Source organism: Lygodium microphyllum, chromosome 21 (genome assembly GCF_053477565.2).
Source record: "Lygodium microphyllum isolate KBCC chromosome 21, Lygodium_microphyllum_v1.1.10, whole genome shotgun sequence".
In the NCBI taxonomy this organism is placed as follows: Eukaryota; Viridiplantae; Streptophyta; class Polypodiopsida; order Schizaeales; family Lygodiaceae; genus Lygodium; species Lygodium microphyllum.
Window position 1 is genome coordinate 114,511,673 of NC_141155.1, and position 20,015 is coordinate 114,531,687.

The 20,015-nt window shown below is 42.7% G+C and overlaps 1 protein-coding gene across 1 annotated transcript in view; it reads right to left on the reverse strand.

Annotated features, from left to right (window-relative positions):
* Positions 1 to 1,239: 1,239 nt before the first annotated feature.
* LOC148018456 (GRF1-interacting factor 2-like) overlaps positions 1,240 to 20,015 on the reverse strand; it is a 42,888-nt gene continuing 24,112 nt past the window's right edge. The window contains exons 3-4 of the mRNA XM_087662057.1: positions 2,599 to 2,683; positions 1,240 to 2,515 (exon numbers count right to left, since the gene is read on the reverse strand). Of these exons, the coding sequence (XP_087518183.1) occupies positions 2,144 to 2,515; positions 2,599 to 2,683 (457 nt within the window). The 3' untranslated portion in view covers positions 1,240 to 2,143. The remainder of the gene's footprint in view (positions 2,516 to 2,598; positions 2,684 to 20,015) is intronic.

Genomic DNA, 20,015 nt, shown 5'->3' on the forward strand with positions numbered 1-20,015 from the left:
TCAAAAGATGCATGACTAATAACTAAATGAGACATTCTTATAAGCAAGTTGAAGGACAAGGTATTAATCCCAATTAGTAAGACAATCAATAGTGTAAAACCTAAGAAGATCAAGGATCATGCTATTGGTTGCTTCAACTTGGATGTCGCTGTCAAGGTGGAAAGCATTGTGAAACTAATGCTAAATAAAACTCACCCATAAACTAACTAATAAAACTAGCTAAAAACCAACTAAATAAAACTAATACTAAAAGCGAGCTAAAAGGATAAAACCAATTCTAAATTAAACTATCCTAAAAAATAATACTAGTGTAAAACTAACACTAACAATGAAACCAATGTTAAAAACCTAAAAATCAAGCATAAAGAGATTGATATTGTACTAATAAATATCACTTACATCCAATTAATCAAGATCCTAGCTAATTTAACGACAAAGACATTCTTGCCACGCCCCTTTTATCAACCTTCTCCATCATACATATTCCAATACCACCAAGCTCTTTACACTATGTTACTCCATTTTACTTCCTACTTGACCCTTTAGAATAAGAGATTGTCCTAGCCTCCCATACCTCTTTAAGTACCAAGATTCTAAGAGTGAAATCTCATCAATCTAAGCTTTCCACGAACCATACATTCATTTAAAAAAACAAGACTTTGTACTTTTTGAATTGACTTGCCGGTACATCAAGATCTTTTGTATCAGCATATCGTAAATCCCATAGATAATACCAATGTTGAATTTCTTTTTGATACAAACCATACATCTGAGCTTCCTACAAATCATACTATCTAGCCAAATCCCTTTTATCAAGCTTTTCAATCATACATGCCATACTCCAATACCACCAAGCTCTTTGTTCTATTTTACTCCGCTCTACTTCCTACTTGATCCCTTCAAATAAGACCTTGTTCCTATCCTTCCATATCTCTTTCAATACCAAAATTCTAAGGGTTGGAACCCCATCAATCTAAGCTCCCCATGAACCATACTTTCATCAAAAAAACAAGAATGCATACTTTTCGGATTGACTTCCTAGCACATCACGATCCTTCATTTTAGAACATACCCTAAATTTTAAAGATCATGCCAATGTTGAATTCCCTTTTGATCAAAGCATATGGCATCTTTGGGTTTACTTTGATTGGGATAAGACCTTTCATGTAAGCAACACCCTACAACCAAAGGACTTTCAATGAAGAGTCATCAATAAGTGCCACCTCAAAAGCCTTTAATTGTACCTTCATTCCTTGACAAAAGAAAACATGGTAAGAAACACCATTGATAGGGGTCAGACTTTCGACACTCTTTGGCACCAAATTAATAACACCTTGATTGACATGTTTCAAGATAACCACCCTAGTTTCTCTTACTTTGTTGGCATATATGCAACAAAGATCACTTCGACCATAAGACTAGAATTTAGTATGAAATTCAAGGCAAAACCCATCAAGGCCTACAACTTTACCTATTTTCATGAAGTACCTTTCATTTAGGTGGGTGGAGTCTCAAATCAGATACCACCACCATTCTCCACAAGCACTGTGGACTTGACCAACCCTCGCGGTCCCTGCAATTCTGGGGTTGTGGACACTTCCGGAGACGATAATGCCGAGTTGGGCAATCTCCGAGTTCGAAAACCATTAAGCGAGAGAGTGAACAGGCCAATAGCTGTTTAACGAGGTTTGATAAAAAACCCTTCACGCGTGTTTCACTAACAGTAGTAGTATGACGACTAGCAACACATAAATAAGCGGTTCTTTCAACACAGGGCAGTGCTTCGAAGAAACTAGTATTTTACTTCCATTTTTGTCTGTGCGCACTGGAGCTGTAGTGGGTGAGTGATCTAGAACACAAAACGAAAAAGGCGGGGGAGGGGGAGGACAAGACACCCATCCATCCCAACTGCATAACTCCATAAACGTCTGTGACTATGAAAAATCGCGCCTTCCAAGATCGACGACGACCAGCGGAGTCGGAGGGCAAGAAGTGCATATAAAAGGCCAAGCGTGCAAGCAACGATTGGGCAGGCTATATGTTTAAACAAACTGTCACAAAACAACCAACCCACCCGAAGAAAGAGCAGCGCAGCTACAGCAAGCAGGCTGCCGAAGCTTGCTGAGAATGGGAGGTCACAACTTCAGTTTCCTTCATCTTCAGAGGCCTTCAGATAAGAAGGTTCGGGCTCATCAGCTGACTGAGAACCATGCATTGCATCACTGCCTGCCAACTTGTTTCCACGTAAATCCTCCCCTGTGTTTCCCATCCTACTCAAGTCAGGGAACCCGCCCATGCCTCCCGGTCCAGATGGAATGCCAGGCAGGTTGCTGTTTCCAACTGAATGCATTCCATGCTGCATTGACATGGCCTGGTATTGCTGCTGTTGTGATGATTGTTGTGAAAACTGAAAAGGATTTCTCGCAGCCATGAGTGACTGTTGCACCATCTGTTGCTGAACTTGTTGTTGAGCCATGTAGTGATAGGCCATTGGTGAGACTGTGGCTGGAGGAGCCTGCAGCAGTACACAAAGGATGGTCCATGCTGTCAAGTCACAGCCACATAGCAGCAGGTGCAAATAAGTCATAAGACGCATACCTGTGGTATGTTAGGAGAAAGTTGAGGCTGGGAATCCGCAATCGCTGCCAAGTACATTAGATTAGCCTGCAACCTTGCCTGGTATCTGTGTCAAAGGAAAAGATGAGCATGAGTGTATGATGTGATGTTTGACTGTTTGATTATTTTAATTAAACCAAGCCCTGAGGGCACACGCAAGGTGCTGGGTTGGTACTCTCATACGAAGTGAACCTTTCAACCATTTGACTGGCCATTCTTATCTGCCATGTGTTTGGCTGCTTGGGATCCCCAATCAACCAAGCTAAATACATCGATTTTTCATCCTGGTCTCTAGAACTTTCATGCTCCAGCACCTCCTATAAGGCTTCTAAGCTTAAAAACTTTGCCCGCTCCTCAAAATCATGTTGCCACCACCTCTAGCTCTACAATGGTTACATGGCTTGAAACACTCGATATGCCCCCTCTGTCTATTTTGCATTTGAGACTTCCACTTGAGGCTTAGTCGGACCGTTCCCATGAGTAAGGATTTGAACTCTGAAGAAAGACCAACATAGCTTACATAATTACTGGCTAATTACTGGCTAGATATTACAGAGAGTACACCTGGGGTTTTACACAATTAGGTTTTAGAACTGCTGTATGGGTCAAGCATCTTCCCACGGCCTTGCCTCCTGTGCTCTCTCCGACCTCATTCATCATCACTTCCTCTCATCATTGCCCTCTTGTCCTTTCATGCTCTCCAACTGCTGCTCGATTCATTCCTTCCCTGCTTCCTATGCTTTATTTTAACTCATTCGTCATTTTTGTAGGCTCCTCTCGTCATCGTTCCCACCCGTGTGGCATAAAAGTAAGGAGCTTGCTCAAATCGTCATGGCATTCCTAATCGAGAGGCTATCTAATGTCAAAAAATTCCTTACCTTCTTCTCTAGTGGGTCTTTCAACATCTAACTTTCAGCTAAACATAGTTTCCTCATCATGTTGATTACCAAAGTGGTCATCTTGTTCTTACATGCTCACCAGCAGCTCCTCGATGCAATCCGTATAATCTTCAAAACAGGTTCTATCCTTACAAACCTCCTGAACATGTTAAGCAATACTGGCACATATTCCATTATCATCTAAGCCTAGCGAAGGTTCCAGTGACAGATTTAATTTTTCCTAAGCTTCTGAATATCCTCCTCTACCATCCTTGAAGAATGATATGTAATGATGAGAGCAATCACGATCAACAAGATGAAGCATATGCCCCCACGTTCTTTTTCTCTAGAAAACAATCTCTGTCAAAATGAAACATGGACACTAAGCTTGCCCGTCTCAACTATTTCTCTGATAATTCATACCTCAAGTAAGAAAATACCTCAAATCTGACGCATAATGTTCAACAACAAAATTCCCCCTAGCCAATGATGCTTTCAAACAGTAAGGATATGAATCATTGATTCCCAAACTTTTTCAGTTGGTTGTAGCTTCCAGCTGTCAAAAGCCACAACATGTCCTCAATTCAAAATTGCATCTGTTGGTTATAACTTCCAGCTCTCGAAAGCCACCACATGTCCTTCATTCAAAATTGCATCTATCCAATCACTAGAAGTGTCACAAAGAACTTCGAAGGATTTCTGAAGATCTGATGTGATCAAAATTAATAGTGGCAAGTCATTTCATATCCACTGAAGATAATGTCTCCTTTTCAGTCCACTTAAAATTGCGCATTCTCTTTGTGGAGCCATGCACTCCTTACAGAGTTCCAGGTGATCCAATTAAACTCTGAGTATCATGCATGCAATAAACCAGACCGCTGTACCATTTGCCTTGACTTATCAAGATCTATCTGAAAAATGTACCTATAAAACTTTCAATCTTCTTTCATTTTACCCATTCTTAAACAACATTTTAACTGCCTCATCATCCATGTTGTAATAAGCAATGATGTCATTGAAAAATGTACTTGCATGCTTCTGATGTGGTCAAAAAAACTGATTCACCATCCTTCTGAGAGTAAACATTTGGGAGACCAAATGCATCACAACACTCGATACAAAAGCAAATGTTGTCCAAAAGGCTATCTTGCATATTACTTCCAGACCTTACAAATTGCTGAAAACACGTGCCTCCTGTAGGCAATCTAACAAATAATGGAGATTAATTGTTGTCATTGTATTTTTATGAACTGCTTGGAATCCAACCAGTATTGTATGATATTTTGGCCTTTCAAAAGGTTATTTTGCTAGAAGTACATCTGTAGGTTAATCAACAAAGTTCTTCAAAAAGCTCATCTATGCTCATCAAGAGAACTTCTGGTTCTGTGGGCACATGCTAATTAGTTCCATCCTGACCTTTTCTTTAAAAAAGACCAAGTGCAAACAAAAGATTCATTCATTGCTTCTTAAATGTTTACATGACTTACATCCAAGATGGAATTATTACACATCAAATGCTATCTTCCTGCCCTTACAAGTCAAAATCAACTGATCCTTAGCATAATCTGGTAGCACTTCAGCTGCTTCAATCCCCAAAGGATAAAAAAGGTCATGGAATGCTATCTAATAATTCTATCACAATGAACAGTACCTGTGGTGACAAATTCCAAATAATCTAGATAATCTCCAAGATCTATCCAACTGATAAGCCTACAGGGAACACCCTGTTAAGCCACTCCAAATTAACCTCAAACTTAAACTCGTTTTATTGGCTAAATTCCTTCGGCTCTCATACAGCCCCAAAATAAATTCCTGAATTGAAATAAATAAAAACGAGCTACTATTTTGATATGACAACCTCAGAAAGTTCTGGAGAATGAACCCGTAGACATTGCTACTTTCCTCCCCCATTATTTGACTTCTCCTCGAATCACCATACATCCCTTACTGACTACAATCCTTCAGCTCTCATACAGCCCCAAAATAAATTCCAAATTAAATCAAATCTAGAGCTTTGGTAGGACAATGGGCTCAGTAAGTTCTATAGAATGGACTGATGGGCATTGCCAATTTCATCCCCCCTTATTTGACTTCTTCTCGAATTACCATTTTCCCTTATTTGTTGGCTAAATTATTTGGCCTCTCGTACAGCCCAATGTATTCCAAAATCAAATAAAAATAGAACAAATCTAGACTTTTGGTAGGACAATTGGCTCAAAAGTTGAGATGCACTTGGCTATGGAGGGGAGAGAAACGAGAGAAAGTGAACAATAGATAAGTGTGAGGTCAAGAGAGTGTATGAGCTCAAGATTGCATGACAAAGAATGAAAGTACAAAATACAACTAAGGCCTAAGGTTGACCTTACCAAACTCCCACGCCCTAACTAGAGTTGGATTAACTTTAACTCTAGAGCCTAGTGTCACCAAGTCCTAGACACACCACACTTTGACACTTTAATAAGTGTCCACACCACAAAAATTACAATGGGCAATACCTAGAATTAACAAATTCTAACACCCCCCTATGGTGCCAATGTGGTGAAGTACAAGGAACAATCACCAAAGGGTGATAAGATCAAGGACTTGCAAAAAGCCTCTCCTTGGCCTCTGGCTTCTTCTTCTTCCCTCTACCTATACTTGCAATAAATGCCTTGGTTTAGCCAAAACTACAGGCCCAAACCTATCACTTGTCGTGCTCCAAGACAAGCAGTGAAAGCTCCTCCCATAAGAGTGTCTCGTGGATCCTCGATGTGATAAGGCTAGTATAGAAGACATCAAACCCGAGGAGATGGCAATAGAGTCAAAAGGATCATAGCCATGTCTTCAAAAGATATAATCTGACCAAGAGAGACAAGCTCACCTCTCATGTCCTCCATCTTTATGATGTGCTCCTTCATGAAGGAGGAATCATCAAGATTGAGCATCCGCAACTTCTTCTCCAAGGAAATCTTGTGGGCAAATGTCTTATGCTAATACAAAGACGCAAGCTTCTTCCACACTTCCACCATGGTCTTCAACCTACGTGTTGAAAAATGATAGCCACCTATAGAGGAGAGAAAAAAAAATGACAATGTGAGTGTGCTAAAGCAAAAGAGTAGAGTGTACTTGCTAAACTAAAAAAATGAGAATGAAAGGTACAAGATAAGTCTAAGATAGACCTAGCTCTAACTTAACTAGACTTAACTAACTCTAACTCTAACTCTACGAGTGGTGACACAACTTATAACTTTAGTTGTGCTCACACTAAAAACTAAAAAAGAACTAAAGACTAAAACACTAGGCACTACCGTAGAATTGGAAAATTCTAACACCCCCTTGCAATGCCAATGTGGTAAAGTACAGGAATGATCAATCACCAAAGGGTGGCAAGTTCAAGGACTTGCGAAAAGCCTCAAACTTCTCACATTTCATACTGTATTGCATCCTCCACTACATGTGGCAAACCGTCATCAATACCATGTTGTTCATGTGCATATGGTGCACCAACTTGTTGTATTTTACAACATGCACGGACTCCAAAGAAGGTGGCAAGAGATCCTCAAAGACATCACCAATGTCATGGGTGGCTAGCATTTGAAACCGATCATGTGAAAATGCAACATTTTCAGCAAATATGACATCCCTACTGACAAAAACTTTATTTGTGCATGGGTCATACAAGCGATAGCCCTTGCTTTCCGAACTATAGCCAATGAATATGAATTTTACAACCTTGTCATCAAGCGTCTCATGAAGCTCTTTCGGAACATGTGCATAGGCTATGTAACCAAATACCCGAAAGTAATCAACCTTGGGTTTCTTGCCATGCCAAGCTTCAAACGTGGTGATCGTCTTTAGTGCCTTAGTGGATGCACAATTCAACACCTAATTTGCATACTTAAGACTTTCTAACCAGAATTTATGAGGTAAACCCTTGCTTTTAAGCATACAACGAGTCATCTCCATAAGAGTGCGATTCTTCCTTTTAGCAACACCATTCTGCTGAGGAGTCGTTCTAACAATGGCTTGATACGTAATGCCATGACATCTATATAGCCCCCTCACCTCTCACCCCAAAAAAGATGATAATCTCCCCCCCTCACTCTTCACTCAAATTCACTCACCTTTTCCACTCTAATATTTGGTGGGAGGCTCCAAGCCGCTTAACCATGCCCAAGCGTGACGCATAATAGCCCCTTGCCGCAATGCACCTTGGAGAGCCAAGCCTTGAGTACGGTACCTCCTATATACCCTATCCCTCTACAAAACACTCAAAGCTCACTTCGAGTTGCGGAACTAAGATAATGATATTTACAAGGCTATGTCAAAAGATGACATACCAGCAAGACAGTAGAGTTTGCGGGGAGGAACATGGAGTGAACTTGACAAACATGGAGAAGAGAAGAGAAGAGAGAAGAAACTCAGATGAATGGAATTATAAAGTTCCGAATCATGGAGTAAATGTGATACAAGGAACCAAGGGTGCCATAGCACAAGGAAGATGATGAAGACAGCCACGAACCACGAACCGCAATGTCCTCCTGAAGGGGTGTGAGGGTAGTGGAGAGGCTGGAGAGAAGAGGTGACGGATTGAATGAATCGATCGTGAAATGAATAAGAGAGTGGCCTATAAATAGCATAGTCAATCTAGGATGGCACCCCTTTTTAGGGCTGCAAGCCCTAAACGCAAACCCTAAACACAAAACGCAAAAACCCAAAAACGCAAACTGCAAGTGAAGGGTGAAGGGTTTCTCAACACCCCCTCTCAGTCCCAAAAAGGAAAACAAGAGAAGAATGAGGTGAAAATGCAATGCTTATGCAACAGGTGCCACTTGGACAATGTCCCTCATGGGAAAATTGTTCACTTGCCCAAGCGCCCTAGTACAAAGATGATGAAAACATGCAATGCATAGGAGGAATATTGGACTTTGTGTGGTGCCGAGAACCATAAGGATATGCCCATACTCGATCTCGGGAGGTGGCTCCAGGCTGACCAAGTGACCAAGGCAAGAAGAAGAAGAGGAGAAAGAAGATGTAGAGGATATCTAAGATCCAAGATTTCCACCGGAAAGGGAACCTGCAGTAAAGAACAGTAGATAGAGTGAACTGGAGAAACCGAAACTCAACCTCAGAAGAGAAGCCACTAGCTCTATACATCCATGCTGGAAGGAATACGAAGGCCTCGTCACCAAGTCGCAGCTGAACCTTCGAGGTCCCGATCTAGGTGGTACCTGAAGATCTTGGGTAACAGTAGAAGAGATGATTGATTGAAGACAACCACTGAAGAACTTCATGTGGAGTAGATACCCCCTCTGAGATGGGAGGTGAAGGTGTCCCCCGCTGAAGTCGAAGAAGAAGTAGATGCCCCCTTTGAGGGCAAAGAAATAACATCCCCCTCTGAAGTAGATAGCGAATCCAAAAACTCATGGATCGCGGACTTCGAAATGTCTAATGACGAAGAAAGTGTCGTCGATCGTGCTGAAGAAGGTATCTGGGGTGCCAAAGAGCTCCTAGAGGCAACCTCTTGAACCTGAGTAGTCGAGGATGGGAAAGGGTGGGGCTCAGAATGACCAAGAGGTAGGTAACAGTCATTGTCTCTTAGTGGAGCAGACTGGGTAGCCGAAGAAGAGCAAGGAGTCGAGCAGCCGCCGCTGTCTCTTGACGGGGCAGACTAACGAGGAGACAATATCAAACAATCACTGTCTCTCAATGGAGTGGACTGCAGATCCGTATGTCATGGAAGCCATTGTAGTCGTTGTCTCTTAGTAGAGCAAACTGGGTAGCCGAAGAAGAGGAAGGAGTCGAGCAGCCGCTGTCTCTCGACAAGGCAGATTGACAAGGAGACAATATCAAACAATCACTATCTCTCAATGGAGCAAACTGCAAATCCGTAGGTCGTGGAAGCCATTGTACCTGAAAATAGGTGGGAGAAGACTGGCGCTGGCATTGCGACGATCTCCAGGAGATCGTAGCGCCCATCGATCCTCCATGTGCTGGAAAGGACTTAGTACGCATCGAATGCGTCTTATTGCCTTGAGCATAGTACTCTGATAGCCAATGCAGAACAATCTCTGTGGCCCAAAAAGGAGAGGTGGCACAAGGAGTGCCTGGTGGAAAACGCATGTACTCCGGAGGGATGGGGAGCAAAGGTCGATGTCGACAATCTTCAATGGGATGACCATTCGTGCCACAGTAAGAACACCTTGTAGACTGGTCATCTATTGGTAAAGAAGCCATGGATATCAGTGTGCCTTGTTGAAGAAGGAAGAGATGGAAGAGATCAACCACCATGAACCACGAACCGCAATGTCCGCCTCAAGGGGTGTGAGGGCAGTGTGAAGCACGAACCGCAATGTCCGCCTCAAGGGATGGAAGGATAGTGGAAGGGCTGAAAGTGAGCTGCCAATGGAAGGAGGATATGACCAGCAGTAAGAGTTTGCAACCAATAGAAAAACGCAAGTGAGGAGAGAGAAAAACTAAAAACGCAGACAACAGATGAGAGAAAGACTAAAAACACATGCAAAACAGTCTGCAGGAGAGAGAAAGACTAAAAACGCAAGCAGCAGGACTATGATGACGCGGTAGGCTGTATGCCAGCAGGTCTGCACAGGAATAGCAGTCGCCTGGCTGGAATCAACTCCAAACTGTGCGAAGAGGGTTGGAAATCAGGCGCCAATTGATGGAGACAGCAACGGACAGCTTCAGCTCAGATGTCCTCCACGAAAGGCGTGTGGGCAGCAAGTTGAAACACTTAAAATTTGCAAAAACGAGATGTTGATGCAACGGAAGAAGAAAAGAAGTGGATGCCGAACCCGCCACCGATCTTTGCCTTCACTAGAGTGGAGGATCTTCGCTGCTAGGTAAGCAGATCTAGCTTTGATACTATGTCAAAAGATGACGTATCAGCGAGACAGTAGGGTTTGCGGGAAGGAACATGGAGTGAACTCGACAAACATGGAGAGGAGAAGAGAAGAGAGAAGAAACACTGATGAATGAAATAATGAAGTTCCGAATCATGGAGTGAATGTGATACAAGAGACCAAGGGTGCCATAGCACAAGGAAGATGATGAAAACAGCCATCCACGAACCGCAATGTCCTCCTGAAGGGATGTGAGGGTGGTGGAGAGGCAAGAGAGAAGAGGTGACGGACTGAATGAATCAGCCGTGAGGAATGAATGAGAGAGTGGCTTATAAATAGGCATAGTCAATCTAGGATGGCGCCCCTTTTTGGGACTGCAAAACTAAACGCAAACCCTAAACGCAAAACGCAAAAACGCAAAAACATAAACTACAGGTGAAGGGTAAAGGGTTTCTCAACAGGCTAACCCCAATACTCGTAGTGTGATTCAAAAAGTTGACTATACATGTAAAGGTGCCCCTACTTAGATATGCTCTCAAAAGGGCTATGTACATTTTGTACAAGTAGCCCAAGGAGTGCGCCTTTAGTCCCTCTTGAAACAGGGTCCCAAATGACTTGAGTGCATAATCCATCTCCCTGTCTCTGACAATGCATTTGTCATCCTCAAAGATGACCTAAAAGCCATGCTTATTAAAAGTAGAGATAGACAACAAGTTCTTTGTAATGCAAGCACAAACAAGACATCTAAAAACATGAAGTTAAAACCATCTACAACAATAATAGTGACTATCCCAATGCCACAAACATCATAACTACTGCTGTTCACACATGTAACACCCTTCTCAGCAAGGGTTGAATGCAAAGAGAAAAAACAAACAACTTCCTAAAAGTGATGTGCTTTGAAGCTCCACTATCAAAGTACCATGTTTGCTGCATTTCAACAACATTAAATGCTGAATCAACTATCGAAGAATCATAACTGCAACTCTGAAATGCATAGTCCTCCTCCACAAAGTTGGCTGAAGCATCACCATCAGTAGATTTGTTGGCTGATGTCTCTTGGACAACCAAACCAGAATTCTTTTAATTCTCTTTGGCTAATCTCTCATGGCATTCGTCAATATACTGACCTAGTTTCTTGCAATAATGACATTTCCCCTTGTTTTCAAACTTTTCTATGTCTTGGACACCCCTTATTTGATGGCTGTCCTGTTAGAGAATCATTTCCTGGACAGCACAAGAGTGCCACATCAACAGGCAATACAGTACAGACAGTGCAAAGTGCCACGTTAGTAAGCAGTAGAGTCAGAAAAGTGCCACGTCAGCACAGTCAGATAGGGGCAAGAGCAATCGGACTGTTTTATGCAACTGACCTGTTTTTAATCATTTTTGTGGCATTTTTCCACTGCTATTTATAGCAGTTTCAATCCAGCATTTTGATCACATTCTAATCTGACATCTAACAGAGACGGCCTGCTGAGACTGACAGCGTGCAGGCTGACAGAGATTGAGGTTCTCAAGGCGAAGACACACGCAGATATTTTCTCTGCACCCGTGTGTATTTCTGCACTCCTATACACCATACTACACTACAGATTTTTTGAGTTTCACTATCTCCTCTCTCTCTCTCTCTTCTCTCTATGTTCACTCTCTCTGTCTTTGTCCTACGCTTCCACATCGCTGCACTCTGACATGGTATCAAAGTGGTGAAATCGGACTGACTGATTGAAGAACTTACCTAAAGAGGAGATTTCAACGTGACACAAGGCTGTGTTTTCAGCATTCGAGGGCAAGCGGAAGGGCTGCGCATCGGAACAAGGCTAAAGCGAGTGTGGGCGTGTGGGAAAGGAGTCCAGTTGGCGAATTTGCTGCAAGTTATTGCTATTCGAAGGCAAGGAAGGCTGTGTTTTAGCCCTTCCACTGCAGATTTTACCTTTTCATCGCCTCCGACGGCTGGAGAAGGTTAAAGAAGCAAAGGAGATAGACCTAAGAGGCTAGGTTTACACAATCAAAGAAGGCTGCTTTTGCGTTTGTGCAAGCATTGCAGGTGAACATGTCTATAGAGACTAATTTGGAGTTCCAAGCGATCATGGACAGGAAGGTGCCTGTCCTACCGGCTCTTCCATCCGATCAAAAGCTTGATGATGACAATTATTGCATCTGGCGGGTGATGATGTTGGCCATTCTGGAGTCTTATGATTTGGAGAAGCTTGTGATGGAGGAGATTACTAGGCCCTCAATGAGAGATGAGTCCAAACTCTTCCAATGCTCGTGCGGAGTTGACCAAGGCCTAGTCTCATTGGGACAAACTGAATGCCAAGATTCATTCTTTTCTTTTTCTTGTCTTATACTACAGTCGTGATAATTCATATCGACCACTTGACGATGGCTCGAGAGATATGGCTACAGCTCAACCAAATGTATAACCGGATGACCTTGATGAAGAGGGTTTCTTTGGAGATGCAAATGTGGACCTTGTCCGAGAATAAGTCTTTTTCGCTTCGAAAACACATTAACAAGCTTCGACAAGTTCAGATGCAAGTTCAAAATGTGGGGAAGCCTATTTCCTCCGAAGATATGGCAATCACTTTGTTGCCCCAGTTACCGCCACAATTCAGTACCTTTTATTCCGCTCTTATTGCCTCAAGGCGGGAGTGGACTCTTCGATGGGAAGAGTTGGTTCCTATGGTTTTGGACCAGGAGGAACAGTTGAAGGGACAAAATGCTTCCAAATCGGAGGCTTAGGTTGGTCAAGCCTCTCAAAAGAAGGAAAAGGACCAAAAGAACAACAACAACAACAACAAATCCAAGAAGGACAAGGAGAAGGAATTGACTTGCCACATTTGTGGTACGACCGGTCATTGGAAAAAGAATTGCCTTGACAAAGACAAAAAGGACACCAAGAAGAGGACACAAAGGATTCTGGAGCGGTGGCTGCACCCTCATCAGCTACTTCTCTACACTTAGCAATCATTGAGGACTCTTCACCGAAGAATTCTGATCATAGTAACATGGAACGAGGAAAGGGAACGGGGACGGGGATGAGGTCGAGGACCGCTAAAAGCAAGGAATGGGGACAAGGGGTGGGACGCGGGAGGGAATGGCATACATAAATAGCATTTGAAACTGTATGCATATGATGTGGTGGATGGATGTGTAGGCATAGTAATAAGGGATGCCCATTTTGTAGCTTCCCGTCCCAGTCCCATCCCCATGTTAGAGCCCCTCTCATGGTAATAGGGGATGGCAATTTATTATTCTTGTCCCTGTGGGCCCGTCCCTATTTCCATCCCTATTCTCAAAACCGGTCCCATATTACTGTGTGTGTGGGTGAATGTATACTACCAAAGAACATGCAAAAAAACCACCCCCTAAAAGACACCTACTCCAAAAAAAACAAAACTTTTAAAAACGTCCCCTAATAGGACACATGACAAGGGGACGGCCAGGATAGGGGAAAGGGACAGGGAACATCCCCATCCCATTTTGGCGTCCCTATTCGTCCCATCTGTTCGGGATGGCGTTCTTGCGTTCCGAGGCCTCAAGACAATCGTTCCCTGTTACTATGCTTTTGATGCTATGATGACAGCTCCCCAAGCTTGAGAGTGGATCGTGGACAATGGTGCCTCACGGCACATGACTCTTTCTCCCGTTGGTATTGCCCATTTGCGACCTTTGCGTAGGCACATTCTCATTGGAGACATCTCTTCTGTCTATTGCTGCATGGCTCAAGAGATTGAAGGCTCAAGGGACTAAAATCAGCAGCTGATAATTGAAGGTTATCAAGGGATTTCAGGAGCCAGTCCATCCCGAATTGATTTAGGGCAGCATTTGCTAGCCAAGGGTCAAATTGGAGAAGAAGTCCTGGGTGAAACAAGGGGCAAATGACCTAAAAGGCTTGCTGGACATTTATGACAGCAAGAGCAATTGGTTAGCAGGAGGAGATTGAAGAATCTCAAGTTTTACTCCTTCCAATTGAATGAAAGTTGTACTCCTTCCAATTGGTTAGCAGGAGGAGATTGAAGAATCTCAAGTTGTACTCCTTCCAATTGAATGAAAGAGGCGCCAATTTTGGGGCCACCAGGGTGTCTATTATCCAAGAATGTTATGATAAAGTGTGTATTTCATTTTATGTGCATTTATTTATTGCTGTAATTAACTCTTAAATCAGGTTATCACCACCCATTCCAAGAAGGAAGGCTGGTTTCAGTGCTCCTCACACACCTCTGTGGCCGGAACTTCCATGAACCGTACATCTTGGCTCATGTAGATATTCCGCTTGACAGGATAAAACAGACGACAACCTTGGGACTGGGAACTGTAGCCAACAAAAACTTGCTGTCGAGAAGCCGTCTCGAACTTGTCACGCTACGTCTTCGGGATGTGCTTAGTCCCAAAGTAAGCCTCAAAAGATGTCATCCTATCAACGGTCGAAGTGGGTGATCAATTGAGGATGTGAGCTGCAAAAGTCACGGCCTCGACCCGCAGAAACTGGGGTGTCTATCGGTGCTCCATCATGGTGCGCACCATATCAATGACACTTCTGTTCTTCCACTCCAAAATGCCATTCTCTTGAGTGTTGGTGTTAGCAAACTCTTGGTGAATGCCCCTATCTGCACAAAAACAAGCAAACTCATTAGACATAAATTCACCGTCCTTGTTTGAACGCAAGGTCTTTAGTGGCCGGCCAAATCGCTTCTTCTCAAAGAGAAGCCAATTCTTGAAGTGAAAGAAAGCCTTCAACTTCAATGTCAAGAAATAGGCCCATGCATCCTACCGTAGTCATCTATGATCAACATGAAGTCTTCCTCTACGTGCCCTTGCTGTCCTTCTTCGGAGCATTCAAAAATCGGGTGAACTAAGGATCCTTTGCAAATTCAGCAAAGAGATTTACTGCTGTCCTCATCCGATTCTTGAATTGGTCATCAAATTCCTCTTCACTTTGTTGGTCATCTACCTCATGACAGCTTGAAGGCCCTGCATCTTGCCCACCAGCAACATTTTCAACTTGTTGTCCATCATGAGAGCCTTGTCTAAGATTAGGCATTGCATTTTCTTCATTCCCACGAGAATGTCCATACTGAGAGGCATCATCACTGCTTGATTCCATCTCACTGTATGAAGACATGTTGCTGTAATTTCTCAGCTGAGAACAAAAATTAGCACTAGCACAAAGCTTTGGCTTGCAATCAGGTGCCTCGGGCCCACCAAATCAAGAGATTTGATGTATCCCGGCAATGAAACCATGAAACCAGCCTTCCTTCTTGGAATGGGTGGTGATAACCTGATTTAAGAGTTAATTACAGCAATAAATAAATGCACGTAAAATGAAATACACACTTTACCATAACATTCTTGGACAGTAGACACCCTGTTGGCCCCAAAATTGGTGCCCCTTGCGGTATTTCTTTAGCTTTCATTCAATTGGAAGTACAACTTGAGATTCTTCAATCTCCTCCTACTAACCAATTGCTCTTGCTGTCATAAATGTCCAGCAAGCCTTTTAGGTCATTTGCCCCTTGTTTCACCCAGGACTTCTTCTCCAATTTGACCCTTGGCTGGCCAAATGCTGCCCCAAATCAATTCGAGATGGGCTGGCTTCTGAAACCCCTTGATAACATTCAATTATCAGCTGCTGATTTTAGTCCCTTGAGCCTTCAATCTCTGGCACAGATCCCAAGGTGGCTACTAAACCCTAATTTCTGCTATGAATTAGGGTTTACTACAAAAATTACAAATCAGCCCACCAAAAATGGCTGAGATCTCCTCCGAATGGCTGAGAATTGCTGAGAATGGCTGAGCATAGGCTGAAGGATATGAGAGAATGCTGTAGAGAGAGAAAATTTTGAGATTTAACGCGAACTGATCAAAATCAGCTGATGCCCTGCTGTACCAGCCCCAAACGGATACACCAACAACAATAGGAGCATCAAAGACTGTGATCTTCAAGAGAAAGTGCATCAGCAGCAATTGTCAGCTTCCCAAGGTCAAGAATATGCAATCTCCATCATCAAAATGGTCTCCAATGGCTGGGAATTGGCCCCAAAAGCTAGCAGCAACAGTCCAACACCTCTTTCCAACAGCTCCAAAATGAAAAAACGAGATTTCCCTCTCCCTTTAGCCCTATTTAGCCTTTCCCCCACTTGCATGGAAAAGTTTTGCCAAGTGGCAGCTTTCTTAATCCATTTTCAACAATTTCCAGCCATTTAATTTTCAGAATTAATTAATTCAGCCCTTAATCCATGCCCAGAAAATTGACCTTGCCCATCCAAAAATTAATTGGCTATGCCATTTGCAACCCAAAGTGGTCCCATGCATTAATTGACCTTGGACAAGCATTAATCCATTAATTAATGCCTAGTCCCTAGTATCAACACTGACATTTAATGGCCAATTAATGATCTTAGGGGCAAACTGACACCAAAATTCACCTAAAATCTAACAAGTGTAACTTGTTATAACTTTTACCTTTGGCACTCATCTTTTTCACAGGATCCTTCTGTCTTCAACTGTGAGAAAGTAGCTTGCACCTTACATGTGCAACACAAGTGCATCTTTTAATTGCACATTTAATTAATCCTTTAATCAAATGTCAATTAAACATAAGCAAAGCATCAAATTTTCACGTCCTCATGACAAGCACCCTATCCTTGGAGATCTAGGGGAGAGTTGGGCTCCCGAGACAGTTGCTTTGAAGCCAGAGCCTCTTGATGAAGATTCTTCTTCTGATTCAGAGTCTTCCCTTCCACCAGCCACCCTAGTGGAGCTTTCGCCGGTGGATGTTCCCGAGTCTTTAGCGAATGGAGAGCGATAGGGAAAGGTCTGGCCTCCTCCTCGTTGGGCCCGTGACACACTCCGAGTTTGAAGGATCGAGGGGATCCCTAAGGAGTGGGAACCACAGGATGGACCGCAAAGGTCACGAAGGAATCAGGCACATTCTACGAAGCTTGTTTGCTCTAACTATTGTTTGATGACTCAAGACCCCACTTCCGTAAAAGAGGCTTTGCAATCTGATCATTAGCGAAAAGCTATGAAAGCCGAGTTGGAGGCTATTGAGAGGAATGCACTTGGTCCCTTGTGCCTCGTTCCTCTCACAAGAAGGTGATTGGCGTCAAGTGGGTCTTCAAGACCAAGTACCTTGGTGATGGTTCTTTAGACAAGCACAAGGCTCGCCTTGTTGCTAAAGGTTTTGCTCAACGCCCAAGCATTGACTTCCACGATACTTTTGCCCCCACTACTCGTATGGCAACTATTCAAGTTGTTCTTGCCTTGGCTGGCCATAGGAGATGGCTTGTCTATCAATTGGATGTGAAGTCGGCCTTTCTCAATGGTGACTTGCAAGAGGAGATCTATGTTGAGCAGCCTCTTGGCTTTGGATCCTCGGATGGGAAAGTTTACAGGTTGAAGAAGGCCTTGTATGGCCTCAAGCAAGCATCACATGCACGGAATGAGAAGATTAACTCGTTTCTTCAGTCAAAGTTGGGATATCAGCGCTCCAAGGCTGATTCGAAGCTTTATGTGCACACTTCCGCGGCTCGTCGTGTGTTGTTTGTGTTGTATCTTGATGATTTGATTCTGATAGGCGATCATGCACAAAAGGTCCAAGAGACCAAGACAGCTTTACATCAGATGTTCAAGATGATGGATTTGGAGCTTCTTTATTTCTTTTTGGGTCACTAGATTTATCAATCTCAGAGGGGGATTTTCATCTCTCAGTAGAGATACATTCAGAAGCTCTTGGTGACTTTTGAGATGGAGACTTATCGGACCATTTCTACTCCTATGGATCCGAGCTGGAAGGTCACTTCACACTTTGATTCTCCCTTGACAAATGCTTTCGACTACCGTCAGTTGATTGGATCCTTGATTTGGCTACTCAACACTCGTGTTGATCTTTGTTTTGCTATGGGTCTTTTAGCAGGGTTTATGAGTGAACCCAAATAGGTGCATTGACAGGTTGCCCTGAGGATTCTTCGGTATTTGAGGGGGACCTCAGACTTAGGGATTTCGTATCCCATAAATACAGATACTTCCGATCTTGTTCTTGCAGGTTGGAGCGACTTGGATTGGGCTGGCGATGTGGACCACCGTAGGTCTACTATAGGCTATTGTTTTACCTTGGATCCAGGTGTTATCTCTTGGAGTAGCAAGAAGCAGCCCATGGAAGTCCTTTCTTCTACTGAGGCATAGTATCCAGCCACATCTTCCACCACATGTGAGATTGTGTGGCTTCGGAGATTATTGGAGAAGCTTGGCTGCCCCCAAACTTGTCCTACTCTTCTACAGTGCAACAATGAGAGTTGCATTGCCTTGGTACAGAATCCTGTATTCCATGCGCCGACGAAGCACATTGAGATCCAGTATCACTTCATTTGGGAGAAGCTTCTAGATGAGACCATTGATGTGAAGTATTGCAACATGGAGGATAATCTTGCAAATTTGTTCACGAAAGCGTTTTCCCACGCTCTTCTTCGGAGACATGCCAGATCCCTTAATCATTTGACGTGTCCAAGCTCTGAGAGGGGGTGTTAGAGAGTCATTTCTTGGATAGCCCAGAGTGCCATATCAACAAGCAGTACAATACTACGAACAGCGCAGAGTGCCACGTCAATAGACAGTACAGTCAGACAGGTGCCGTGTCAATAGAGTCAGACAAGGGCAATAGCAATCAGACTCTTTTATGCAACCGATCTGCTTTTAATCATTTTCGTGGCATTTTTTCATTGCTATTTATAGCAGTTTCAGTCCAATATTTTGATCACATTCTAATTTGACATCTGACAAAGATGGCCTACTAAGACTGACAGCGTGCAAACTGACGAAGATCGAGGTTCTCAAGGGGGAGACACACACAAATATTTTCTATGCACCCATGTATATTTCTACACTCCTAGTACAACATACTACATTGCAGATTTTCTGTGTTTCATTGTCTCCTCTCTGTGTTCACTCTCTCTCAATCTTTGTCCATCGATGCACTTTGACATGTCCCACATCACCCTTTTGCTGATTTTTTGTATTTTTCTTGACTTTTCCTTTGCTTTTGAACTTGGAGAGCATAGCCACATCTCCTGAACGCAATGCAACATTCTTTCAAGTCTATTCCTCTTGCAACAAGACGCCTTCAACTCCACAAATGTAAGGGGTTGTTGCCCCCCTTTAAAGACAACATCAAAGAGGTATGGAAACCAAGCTACGACTCTAAAAAAGAGTTCAATATAATATTTGCCAATTCAACATCCTAAATGATTTCTGTAATATTTTCACACAATTAAAAATTAATTGGTCGGTTCGAAAGTTAGTCAATTAATAAGTTAGTAAGATTACTAACTAACGACTAACTAAAGTAAAAACTAACATTAATAAATAACGATGTTTATTTAATTAAAAATATATGTTTTTAAAAAACCGAGAGTCATAATCCAATATTTTTCTTAGATTGATAAGGATCATAGCCATCCTTCACGGAAGTTACAACGTGAACGAGAGTTATGAGCCATATTAATCACTAATATTAATATGTATAGTATGGATGGTCCAAAAATATTAGATTTTTTGGTAAAACTAACATATCTTAGATATTTTAGATATTGTCCTAAAAAGATATAGAGATTTCTAAAACTGGATATCATTTAAAAAAAAAGACAAGTGATGTTTTAGTTGTTTTTTGAGATTTTATAAA